This window comes from Seriola dumerili, unplaced genomic scaffold (genome assembly GCF_002260705.1).
Source record: "Seriola dumerili isolate Sdu_G_001 unplaced genomic scaffold, Sdu_1.0 BDQW01000149.1, whole genome shotgun sequence".
Classification (NCBI taxonomy): Eukaryota; Metazoa; Chordata; class Actinopteri; order Carangiformes; family Carangidae; genus Seriola; species Seriola dumerili.
The window spans coordinates 10,040,728-10,052,821 of record NW_019174404.1 but is presented as its reverse complement, the minus strand read 5'-3'; the positions used below and the strand labels follow the sequence as shown (position 1 = coordinate 10,052,821).

The following is a 12,094-nucleotide window of genomic DNA, read 5'->3' as shown; positions in this document are numbered from 1 at the left end:
CAGGAAAGTCATGGGGAGAGACTGAGGTGATGACATGCAGCAAAGGGCCATGGGTAGGATTGAAACCCATGGCAGCTGCGGTTAGGACTAAGTCCATGTGGTAAGCGCTCTACCAGGTGAGCCAACGAGGCACCGAATGCTCCATTTCTAATGTGTGAAAAAGAGTGTTTTCACTCTGATCTTGCTGTCACACAATACTGCTGAGCACGTCAGTTTGTGCTTGCCGCTGTTCTTGATTGAACATTGTGATAGCTGTGGGTAAACTGTTGTCTGAGACAAATGAGATGTGATAAGAAAGGGTTCACTCTTCGCCACAAACCTGGTATCTGTTTTATCTCAGTTGCACAGGGTTGTCAAGAGTGTTAAGGAAATTCTTATCACCTGTGTTGAACGAGCGCTGGAGTCCAGGATGTCTTATGCTGAGGATGTTTATTGATGCTTGATCAAGGAGAAAGGAGGATTCATCAATACAGGTTTCTGTGCATGATATCACCTCAATTCTAAAACCGGAACCTCTGGGGATAGGTTTTATACATTTAGAAAAATAACTATAGATCGCTTGCACTCCATAATTGGTCAAATAACCCCATAAGATGGAGAAGGGGTTGGAGAGGGATGTGTTACTACACTACTGGTTCATTAACCATTGCCGAGGAAACATGACTACATACGTACGAGTGCTGATTCTTAGAACAGTTAGCTACTTGTTACTGCCCATCCAAGGTCTGTTGTTATCAGCCGTGGCACCACCAGTATCAGCAGAAGGCGCAGCTTCGTCTGGAGGAGCCGCCTCAGCATCTCAAAGCTTGTAAGATTTAGTGCAGTAGCTGGGTCAGTCACTCATTAGGTGGACAAGAGAAAATTCCCAGGAGCCTCTGCATTCTTAATCCCTCCTGTCGGTATGGCATTGGTATCGGTGATACCAACCTGGGTTCTACTATCAAATTGGAAAGGTAACCAGTGGTATCACTAACACAGTGAGTATTAAAGTAATTGATTCAACCACAAAGGGAGTGAGTGACTGTATCCTTGCATCCTAACAACTGATTGAGATTTCAATTGAACTGAGAAATGAACAGCTAGTAGGGATCAACTGGTTTTTTCAGGGCCGACACCGATTATTAGTCATAAAGGAGACCGATAAATGATATTTGGAACTGATATGCCAACACAAAACTACAGCTACATATGGACTCTCACTGCGGCCCAGTGGTCAGTGAACAGTAACTCTTGACAACTGTGTGTTTTGTTCAAATCTGACCGCCAAGAATCTTGGTGTTACATTTGATCAGCACGTTAAAGAAATCACAGAGACCACCTTTTTTCACCCAGACTAATCTTTTTGCCTTAACTTTAAGTTAATTGTTCTTTCTTTGATTACCTCAGACCTTGTACGTGTTATTGTCCCCCTGGCAGGACAGTTTCAGTCTCAATGAATCTATTAGACCTAGTATGTACAGCATGGATCCCAGATCCCAAAGCCCAGTTCTGGCTGACACAGTCCCACAAAGAATATTCATAAAATTTAAAATGCAAACATTTATTAAAATCATGTGCATTTAAAAGTAAATGATGGTACAAGACAAAGTACAACACAGAGTAAATGCTACGATTTAAAGAAAGCTTTTATAGTTTTTTTTTTGAACAAGTGCTTCTAATCACTGAGTTTGTGGCCATTCATTCACTACCACAAAGCACACAAGGTTAATGTTTATTCTTATGAATTAAATGCAGTGGTTTGATTTTTATTCATGCATATAACATCAGGGACAAAAGTCACCATCTGTGAAATTACAGTAATTATGGCAATTTTCAATGATGAAAACTTTATTTTGACAGTTTACCAGTGCTCATACATGTTATAAATTGACAAAAACACATTTGTTCAACATTTTTGTTGTGAAAACTTTCGTAATTACACAAGATGTTTGTAAATTAACAAACAAATCTCAGTAAAATTACAGAGCATTTACTTCTTTTACCTGTATATTAAAAATACAGGAAAAATCTGTAAAATAAACAGTTAAGATTCTGTTAAATTACAGATTTTTTTCGTTACATTTTAGCCTGTGAATCTTCGTCTCCTGGATAAAAGATCAGGTGAGACAGCTCCTTTGGCCTAAAGAGAGCACATAAGAAGCACAGAGAGAGAGCAAAATAATTATCTGTGTTGGAAGAAGTAACAACATCATTTGTAATAAAGAAGCAATAAAATACTCCATTATAAGTAAAAGTCCTACAGTAAAAATTATACATAAATGAAAGGACTTTTGTATTACTGGCAAAATGCACTGAAAGTATCAAAAGTAAAAGCAGAATGTCCCCTGTCAGTGTTACACTAATATGCCATTGGATTATACATGTATATTACATGTAGTATTAAAATTTAAGTGGTATTTTATTGTTGTAGTTAATCTAGGTGGAGTTTATATTACTTATTGGGTAGTTTACTCTGTAAGGCTCGATGGTTACTCACTTGCAGGCTTTGGTGTTCACACAGATCGTCCTCACATCATCACTGGTCATGAGCTCCTCAATCAATTGTTTGAGGTGTTTTTTCACAAAGTTGTGGCACACAGTTTTTAAGGTGTAAATTTCATCGCAGACCTTAACCAACTTCAATTTCACGTTCTGTAACAGCAGAAATTGCATTATTGCTTCTTCCAAGATGCTCTAGATCAAAACTGTCCAGGCTCTTAGACACTTTACCTCTGAGGTGGTGTTTGGTCCAATGTCTTTCTTCACTTTGTTCAAAGCCCACTCGCATACCCAGCACACACCTGGAACCTGCAAGTGAAAGTGAGGGATGATTTTAATTCTTAGCTTTATGTGAGAGGAAAAATGTTAATGTTAAGTGTCTATATCATTTTTGTTATCATTAGAAATGGTGGAACTATTTGTGAACATCACTTTACAAGCTCAAAATCTTACTGACCCTAAAATAAATAATAATGTGTTAATCAAGGTTTTAGTTTTGATATTCTGCTTCTTTACATTAGAATTTCAATTGCTCTCTGGCCCAAAGTCAAAGTCAGGGGTACTTAGTCTACAGAGAAACAACAAATAGGAATGTGACACTTTGTTGAACATTTTGTCATCTCACATTTTAAGATGAACACAGATTATCTAAGTGCAACGTAAATTGTGTAAAGCATATTACCATCCCGGCCTCCGTAGAGCCTTCCACCTCCAACTGCTCCACCTGATCATCAATGTTACCCACAAAGCTTCTCCCACGGACTGTCCAGACTGTGAAGGAACAAAAAAATGTTAAAGTACACTTTACACAGCAAAGACACATTGACACATGTTCTACAAGGGAAAACATGTTAAAGAGAACACAGCAAGACACCTGAACATGTCACCAGGATGCACACAAGGAGGACTGAAGATGTTTCCATTGCTAACATGGAGCAGTGATCTCTGGTCTCTGTGTGTGAGTGTGTCTGCTGATGACCCTCCTTTTATTCGTGACAGAGGTGAGGGGCTACATGGCAACGGAAATTTCAAAGCACAACCTTGCTGCCACTCACAGCACTGTTTTGCGGAGACCAGCTTCACACAAAACATCCTTGACATCTCCTACTTATTTAGATTGCCATCTTATCCAGTCAGGTTCTGATATGAGCGGTAGTGGTGTGTTGGAGTGCCGGTATTTTGGTTCGCTTCGCTATCTTAATATCACTCATAGCTCTGCAAAAACAACATCCGTTTATTACAAATCGAATCAGTGAGCTACTCATGTGTGCAGTTTGCAGTTTATTTGTATTTGCATGTTTTTCTACTTGACATGAATCAGTATTAATCACAGGCATCAGTCTCACCTGCAACTAGTCACAGTGGATAGGTAGAAATACCTCAGGTGTAATATGGTTTATCCACAAGATTTATACATCATTATAGACGTCATGTTATTTTTCTTGTATTTTGGGTTTCTGGCAGCTTTATACTTACTTATACTAAGACAAAAATGAATGCATAGAAAGTCAGCAAAAATTCATTGATATGTACCTCGACTCTAGAAGGTTATTACCGTAATCCTAATAAACATTACCTGTCTTCAGTATGTAAGGATCACTACTTGATTTTAAAGAATGTGAAATGTCTTAATAATAGTAGAGAGAATAATTTATTTCAGCTTTTATTTCTTTCATCTCATCTTCAGATGAAGACAGAGCTGGTGTAACAGAGCTTGCACACGCCTTTTCAGTTCTGCGCACAAATTTTCTATTGGATTGAAGTCAGAGCTTTGTGATGGCCACTCCAATACCCTGACTTTGTGGAGGTTCACAATTCTTTTCCTGACATCTTAGCTGATTTATTTGGATTTGCCCATGATGTCAAGCAAAGAGAGTCCAGTTTGAATGTAGGCCTTAAAATACTTTGACAGGTACATCTCTGATTTACTCAGATTATGTAATTTAGCCTATCAGAAGCTTCTAAAGCCATGACATCATTGGCTGGAATTTTCCAAGCAAGTTTAAAGGCACAGTGAACTTATTGTATGTAAACTTCTGACCCACTCGAGAAGAGATAGAAAATATTTGGGTTTTTTTTGGGTCTGTTTGGATGAACTGAGGTATGTAGTAATGTTTCAAATGTAAAGCTGTGGTGAACATCCTGCTTAGTGTGATTATTTACTGAAATCACATTTGATCACACAGCGAGGAGCCATATGTGATCTGATGAGGTGTCAGAAACCACAGTGTCAAAACAGTCGACTCAAACACCACGCACACTTTACCATCAATGAGAAATAAATGACACACATTTAATATAAAAAGACTTTGTGTCATTTTCCTCTCATAGTGCCTGGAGGATCTTTACAAGAACTGCAGATTATTTAATAAACTAAATCAGATATACGATGTTTAAACTGACAGGAGTGGATATATAAATACAGATTTTATAATGTTTCTTTAAATTAATATTTTATGTCTCTTGGGACGTAATGTATTTACATACTGTTCATATTTGTATGAGGCAGTAATGTTTGGTTTGTGTAGATTCATGTTGTGTCATGTAAATGGCCAGAAATGAAAATTCATTTATTCATTTCCTATGTTTCTTGGCATATTATCATCACCAATTGTCCATCAGTACAATTGGGTGAAACAGATCAACTCGTAAAAATATTGCTTCATGGAGGTACTAGTGGTCAAAATCTCCACAGGGTGCCTTTAATGGGGGCTTGTTATAGAATATCTAATATAAGGTTGGGCGAAAATATACAGAGGCCAGGTTTGGATACTAAATCTTTTTTGTGAAGGAAAGAACGTTGGGAAAATCACATATACACTCTGAATTTCAGTTTGTTGCTTCTCCCTGAGGTTGTCAGGTGTCGGGCCCCTGGGACAGTGCAGGTCTGGATGGTCTGACAGAGCCGGTCAAGGATCTCTTTGCTCTCAGGAACTCACCAAGCTGGACAGGCAGGTTTTAAAGCAGAGCTGGGAAGACACGTGGACACTTCATTAACCGAAACACCAAGTGTCTGCTCTCCGCTGCAGCCTCCTCATAAGGAAGGAAAAATTAAATGTGCTTTGTGAGAGATCTTTATCTCAGACACTGAATTTGTGAAATGTGAAATGAGTAGCCAACTCGTATTGTATTAAACACACAGCTTTCATAATAAGGGTGTACTTTTGTTCTCTGATTGTGTTCAGTCATCAGTGACAGTTTGAGGCTTCCACACTTAAACGTTCAAAAGGACTGAACTAAGAAAATAAGCAGTTACACACCAATCCATGGACACTGTGAATAGCTTCATGTATTTCAACAACTTAATTATTGTATGATTTGTTCAAAAAAAAGAAAAACAATTAAAGTGACTCATCTTCTCATCATCTCCTCTTTCAATGGTCCATTTCTAATAAATGAAAAAGTGTCTGGTTTTCACATAGATCTTGCTGTCACACATCACTGCTAAGCACGTCAACTTGTGGTTAATGCAGCTCTTGATTGAACATTGTGATAGCTGTGGGCGAACTGTGTCTGAGACGGATGAGCTAAGTTAAGAAAGGGTTCACTCTTGGCCACAAACCTTGTTTTCTGTTTTGTCTTAGTTGTGCAGGGTTGTCAAGAGTGTCTAAAAATGATTTTCTGTCCTTACAGGATATGGAAGTCCAGATGTGCCAACTTTGAAATGAAATTATTTAATTTGATTGAAACTTAATGCTCCATATGTTTGTGCATAATTCACAGCAAAATAAAAATTTGAATAATCAAAATTTATTTGCTTGCTTTGTGGGTTTTCGTTTGGCAAGCTTTCACTCATTGTTTGTTTATTTGCTAATAAACTACTCCTTAATCTGACACGTATGACCCATGTCAGAGCAAAACACTGACAATTGATCCATGAAATATCAATACTTTCAATCCTAAATGTTTCTAATCTATAATTTATTTTCACAGTAGAATATTGATATCTAAACCCGGTAATTTGGGTTAAATGTGTCTCTTATCATCAACAGATTCACAGTAGAAAGTAACTAAGCTATCACTAGGATCTAGTCTAAATAATCACCACTTGATAGTAACCAATACTCCATCGTTATATGCAAACTATGGCTCTATGTAAGGCACTGAAAAGAGATTGAAAATTTAGACTACTGTGAAACTTTTTCAAGTCTCTTATCAGCAACAACACAGTATGTGATGTGTGTGGGAGGACCACAAACTTTGTAAAACATAATCAGAGGACAGAATGTGATGGGCAACAGTCTGGAGAAGAGGAGAGGTGCTAGGGCGAGACAGACTTCAGTCACAGAGTCGTTTGGCAGTGGTAGGAATTATCCAGGTACAGAGACAGACATTTATCACTGTCACTGACACAGAAAATGATTCACGTCTGTCACGGCTTCAGTTTGTGTGTTGATGTTCAAATAGGCAACAAATATGACCTTACTAAATGCAGGCCTATGAGCAGCCAGTGATGATCACTGATCTAGTCTCATTAGCTTTGACTGACAGTTGACAGATTATGTCAAAATATAGATATTGGCTCATTTTGTGCATTTAACATGGCATTTATTTATTTCATAATAGATTTCACTGGTATTTTTTATTTAAATTTGAATAACATGACATTCTGTATGAAACAATAAGCCTTTGTAACCTGCCTATTCATGTCCTCTAAGTGTATTTTGTACAAAGCATTGGTATCCAAGTACAGATTATCCACACGGCCGACTGGGCCAGGGCCTCCGACCTCTAGGGGGCGTCCAAACTCACTACTTTACTACTACTTTTTTTTTTTTTTTTCAAATCAATAAATTAATTTAGTGTGTGTATGTTGAAATGCGAACCAAATTATACAGAGTTACTTTATTTACAAATAAAATTATTATGATCGGTTTGCTGGTTGTGTCTCTGTCATGTTGATGACAAGTCAGGTCAGAGGTCAGGTGGTGACCATGGGAATTTAGCGCCAAAGCCGGCCGGTCGCGGAAGACGCTTCTGAAAACATCATGGAGAACAAACGTTGGAGAGGTGGAACAGCAAAGAGAGAAGCGAAATAAGAAAATTATATCAGAGAAACTGAACTTCGGACAAACATTAGCATTAGCAAAGAGCCGGGAGAGGATGATGCTAACATCGCAGAGAAAGGGGACAGTAAAATGACCGCAGACGCTACCGTTAGTTCATCTTAGCATCAGCATTAAAAAGGCACAGAGCCACAGCTTTGCCAAAGACACCTGTAAAACGGCCCCAACCTCATCTCACCCTGAGTAGGTTGAGTAGGTTACCAGTCTAGCAGCCCCTCTTTTTGTTACTTTCTACCTGTTGAACTTCTAATCAAGGCAACACTGGACAGAGACATGGACTTCAGTAATACAGTGGAGGAGTTTTCGAGGGAAAAGGCCAGAGAGACGACCGTCATTTGAGGTAGGCTTCCTCTCCTGTTATTAATCGCACATTACGGACTATCCCAATTTAAGGTATATATTCTTGTCTCCACTGTGTTTATATGAGACGTAGTTGAAAACCTATTTAACTGTTGTATCATTGTGTCTCTGTTCAGCAGTATGAATCAATTTCGCTCTCTCGCTCTCTCTCTCTCTCTCTCTCTGAATCACAGAATTATATTGATGGATGTGGGGCAGTATGTGCTTGTGGATTGAAGGCTAATTTGTTGATATTGCTGCTGACCCAAAAAAGCATCGTTTCACTCATGTATTGTAAATCCTGTATGATAATATATATGTACAGGTGCTGATATTGTCCTTCAGGTTGTGATCATAGGCTGTAACCTGTCAATGTAAATCCTGTACAAGTTACAGGTGTTTCCAATAGATAGTAGCCTCCACTGAGAACTGAGTATGTGGAAAGCAGATTGGGAAAGGGGCGCATCCAAGATTTTGTGCCCAGGGGCCTCTGCATTCTTAATGTGGGCCTGTTGGTATAGTATTGATATTGGTATCAGCAATACCAGGCTGGGTTTTACTTGGTATCGCATATCACTAATTGCCATACAGTGTACAGTGTATTCCTCATGATCCATGACTTGCGGAAGCGGAATTGCTGTCATTTTGACTCAGACTCACTCACTCACTCACTCAATAAGTGATTGAGTATTATTATTATTATTATTATTATTATTGTTATTGTTTGCTAACACAGTAAAAGGTTATCTATTTCTGTTGAAGTGCTAAATGCATTTTACAGTTGCCATTGAAATTAAGAAATTAAATGTGTCTGAGAAGTCACCAAAAAAATCATTTGAAATTCATGTGTAACTTCGCTCAGCAAGAGCCTCGTTGTGTTGGCTTTGTGGTGACACTATCAGTGTTGTCGTTGGGCAACTATGCATATGACTTGTGATTTTGTACTTCGATCATATTCTGTCATTCCATTCTCTACAAATTACAAGAAAGAGTCTCTGCACTTACATATTTGACAGTAGTCTTTTTGAATGGTTTCAATTTCCTTTATCTAGGGTCCCCCCCCCAGTGCGCTCTATACCTTTCAGGGACTGTCACTCACTAAATCTGCACTAGCTGAAGTGGTGAATGATGTGCTTACTAAGGACTCTATTCCACCTCTGTGTTTCTCTTACTCGATCTTAGTGTAGCTTCTGATACCATAGATGATTCTATATTCCTGAATCGATTGGAAAATCAATTTGACATCTCTAATGTGGCTCTCACGTGGTTAAACTTGTACTCATCTGAAATAACATGGTATATTTCCTATAATAATAATCAGAATTCTGTATCATGAAATATGATGTACCCAGGGCTCTGTTCTTGGCCCTCTGCTATTCTCTCTTTATGTTTCACCTCTTGACCAAATTACACACAGTCATGGAATTAATTTCCTCTGCTATGCAAATGATACTCAGCTATATATGCCTGTAAAGGTGGATGACCCCTCAAATTGTGAAATAAGAGGCTTGTCTGTTTGCTGAGAAAAACTGAATATCAGATGCTGGCCATTGGCCAAGCCTGATGCAGACACCAGTTTGATCAGTTAACAGTAACTTTTGACAACTGTGTGATTTGTAAAAGTCTGACCGCTAAGACTCTTTGTGTTACATTTTATAAGCACATTAAAGACATCACCAAGACTGCCTTTTTTTTACCCAACCCCATCTTTATGCCCTAACTTTAAATTAATTGTTCATTCTTTGATTGCTTCAGACCTTGTACATATTAAACCTTGTAAAGTATAGATCCCATATCCCAAAGCCCAGTGCTGGCTGACACAGTACCACAAAGAATAAAATTTGAAATGCAAACATTTATTAAAATCATGTGCACTGAAAACTAAGTCATTGTACAAGACAAAGTGCAACACAGAGTAAATGCTACGATTAAAAGAAAGCTGAAAATGATTTTTGATCAAATGCTTCTAATCACTGTGTGTGTGGCCAGTCACTCACTACCACAAAGCACACATAGTTAATGTTTTTTCTTACGAATTAAATGCAGAGTTTGATTTTTATTCATGTGTATAACATCAGGAAAAATCATAAATTTCAGCCTGTGAATCTTCGTCTCCTGGATAAAAGATCAGGTGAGACAGCTCCTTTGGCCTAAAGAGAGCACATAAGAAGCACAGAGAGAGAGCAAAATAATTATCTGTGCTGGAAGAAGTAACAACATTATTTGTAATTAAGTAGCAATGAAATACTCCATAATAGGTAAAAGTCCTACAGTAAAAAGTATACATAAGTGAAAGGACTTTTGTATTACTGGCAAAATGCACTGAAAACATCATAATGATAATATTTAGATTACTTATTGGGTAGTTTACTCTGTAAGGCTTGATGGTTACTCACTTGCAGGCTTTGGTGTTCACACAGATCGTCCTCACATCATCACTGGTTGTGAGCTCCTCAATCAATTCTCCGAGGTGTTTTTTCACAAATTTGCGGCACAGATCTTTTAAGAGGCCAATTTCATTGCAGACGGCGTTCAACTTTGACTTCACCTCCTATAAGAGCAAAAACTGTATTATTGCTTCTTCAAAGATACTCAAGATCAAACTGTTGAGGCTCTTAGACGCTTTACCTCTGAGGTGGTGTTTTTTCCAATGATTTTCTTGATCTTTTTTAAAGCCCACTTGCATGCCCAGCACACACCTGGAATCTGCAAATGAAAGTGATTTTAATTCTCTGTATAGTGTCTATAATTATTATTATTATTATTATTATTGTTATTATTTTTATTATTATAGTAAATCGTGGACTTAGTTGTGAACACCACTTTACAAACTCAAAATCCTATTGACCCTAATTTCAGCCCATACAGTGACCTCTAACAATGATAGACCATCTGGTTCGGGCTCCTTTTTCTATGGAGTCATAGGAGTGCAATACTTGTCACATGATTTGTCAGCAGTTCCACTGAAGAGTAATTTCACGTCTAAACTTCTCATATGTTTTAATTTAAATATCTGGTGCACAAAGATGTAAACTTATCCTAAATTTCACGCAAAAAAAAATGCTAATATTAGGGAAATATCCCAATAAAAGAATATAAATTTGTGAAGCAGAACATTGATTTTTCTTCTTTCCTGTCTGAATAAATAACCAATGACCGCTCAGATTTATATTCTGACCACTGGAGGGGATCGATCCCTAGCTTGGGAAACACTTCACCCATATGTATAGAAAGTAATTAAAACAAGCTCTCTCTCTCGTGTAGCTACAACAGTAAAGTGCTTCCTAAGAATTGACTCACCAGTATTAACAATCTAATAACAAAATAAATAATAATGTGTTGATCAAGGTTTTAGTTTTGATGTTCCGCTTCTTTACATTAGAATTTAAATTGCTCTCTGGCCCAAAGTCAGGGGTACTTAGTCTTCAGAGAAACAGCAAATGGGAATGTGACACTTTGTTGAACATTTTGTCATCTGACATTTTAAGATGAACACAGATTATCTAAGTGCAACCTAAATTGTGTAAAGCATATTACCTTGCCGGCCTCCGTGGAGATTTCTACCTCCACCTGCTCCTGATCATCAATGTTTACCACAAAGCTTCTTCCACAAACTGTCCAGACTGTGAAGGAACAAAAAAAATGTTAAAGTACACTTTACACAGCAAAGACACATTGACCCATGTTCTACAAGGGAAAACATGTTAAAGAGAACACAGTAAGACACCTGAACATGTCACCAGGATGCACACAAGGAGGACTGAAGATGTTTCCATTGCTAACATGCAGCAGTGATCTTTGGTCTCTGTGTGTGAGTGTGTCTGCTGATGACCCTGCTTTTATTCATGACAGAGGTGAGGGGCTACACAACAACGGAAGTTTCAAACCACAAATTTGTTGCCAGTCGCAGCACTGACTCTTCAGATGGTTTTGTGGAGGCCAATTTCACGGAAGACCACCATCACAAACTTTTTTCCAGTCAGATCATATGTGAGTGGTCGTGGTTTGTTGGTATTGTGGTTTGCTTTATCATCTTAATATCACTCACAGCTCTGCAAAAATGATGAATATATTCTTGTATTTGTCATCCATGTGCAGATCATGATATTTATTTATAAATTAAATCAGTGAGCAGTTCATGTGTGCCTCTTGCAGTTTTTTGTGTGAATGTATGATAATGTATATTTGAAACTTATGTATGATTTTATTTT

General features: G+C 37.9%; 2 protein-coding genes across 2 annotated transcripts; both read right to left on the bottom strand.

Moving 5' to 3' along the window:
• Positions 1-1,584: 1,584 nt before the first annotated feature.
• LOC111225994 (antimicrobial peptide NK-lysin-like) lies at positions 1,585-3,492 on the bottom strand. The gene is made up of 5 exons (XM_022751065.1): positions 3,353-3,492; positions 3,161-3,249; positions 2,710-2,787; positions 2,477-2,631; positions 1,585-2,119 (listed from the first exon to the last, which is right to left on the bottom strand). The coding sequence occupies exons 1-5, from the start codon at positions 3,408-3,410 to the stop codon at positions 2,056-2,058; spliced, it is 444 nt and encodes a 147-aa protein (XP_022606786.1). The 5' UTR covers positions 3,411-3,492; the 3' UTR covers positions 1,585-2,055.
• Positions 3,493-9,720: 6,228 nt separating this feature from the next.
• On the bottom strand, positions 9,721-11,684 carry LOC111225993 (antimicrobial peptide NK-lysin-like). Its single transcript, XM_022751063.1, has 5 exons — positions 11,611-11,684; positions 11,421-11,506; positions 10,512-10,589; positions 10,280-10,434; positions 9,721-10,033 (listed from the first exon to the last, which is right to left on the bottom strand). Exons 1-5 carry the CDS (start codon positions 11,666-11,668, stop codon positions 9,958-9,960), a joined length of 453 nt encoding a protein of 150 aa, XP_022606784.1. The 5' UTR covers positions 11,669-11,684; the 3' UTR covers positions 9,721-9,957.
• Positions 11,685-12,094: the final 410 nt, after the last annotated feature.

What these genes read in the sequence shown, in the direction of transcription:
- LOC111225994 (XM_022751065.1), bottom strand. Translation starts at nt 3,410, where the DNA reads ATGTTAGCAATGGAAACATCTTCAGTCCTCCTTGTGTGCATCCTGGTG. An exon ending in CATCCTGGTGACATGTTCAG is followed by an intron (nt 3,250 to 3,352) that starts GTGTCTTGCTGT and finishes GTTCCTTCACAG; the next exon opens with TCTGGACAGTCCGTGGGAGA. An exon ending in GTGAACACCAAAGCCTGCAA is followed by an intron (nt 2,120 to 2,476) that starts GTGAGTAACCAT and finishes TGCTCTCTTTAG; the next exon opens with GCCAAAGGAGCTGTCTCACC.
- LOC111225993 (XM_022751063.1), bottom strand. Translation starts at nt 11,668, where the DNA reads ATGTTAGCAATGGAAACATCTTCAGTCCTCCTTGTGTGCATCCTGGTG. An exon ending in CATCCTGGTGACATGTTCAG is followed by an intron (nt 11,507 to 11,610) that starts GTGTCTTACTGT and finishes GTTCCTTCACAG; the next exon opens with TCTGGACAGTTTGTGGAAGA. An exon ending in GTGAACACCAAAGCCTGCAA is followed by an intron (nt 10,034 to 10,279) that starts GTGAGTAACCAT and finishes TGCTCTCTTTAG; the next exon opens with GCCAAAGGAGCTGTCTCACC.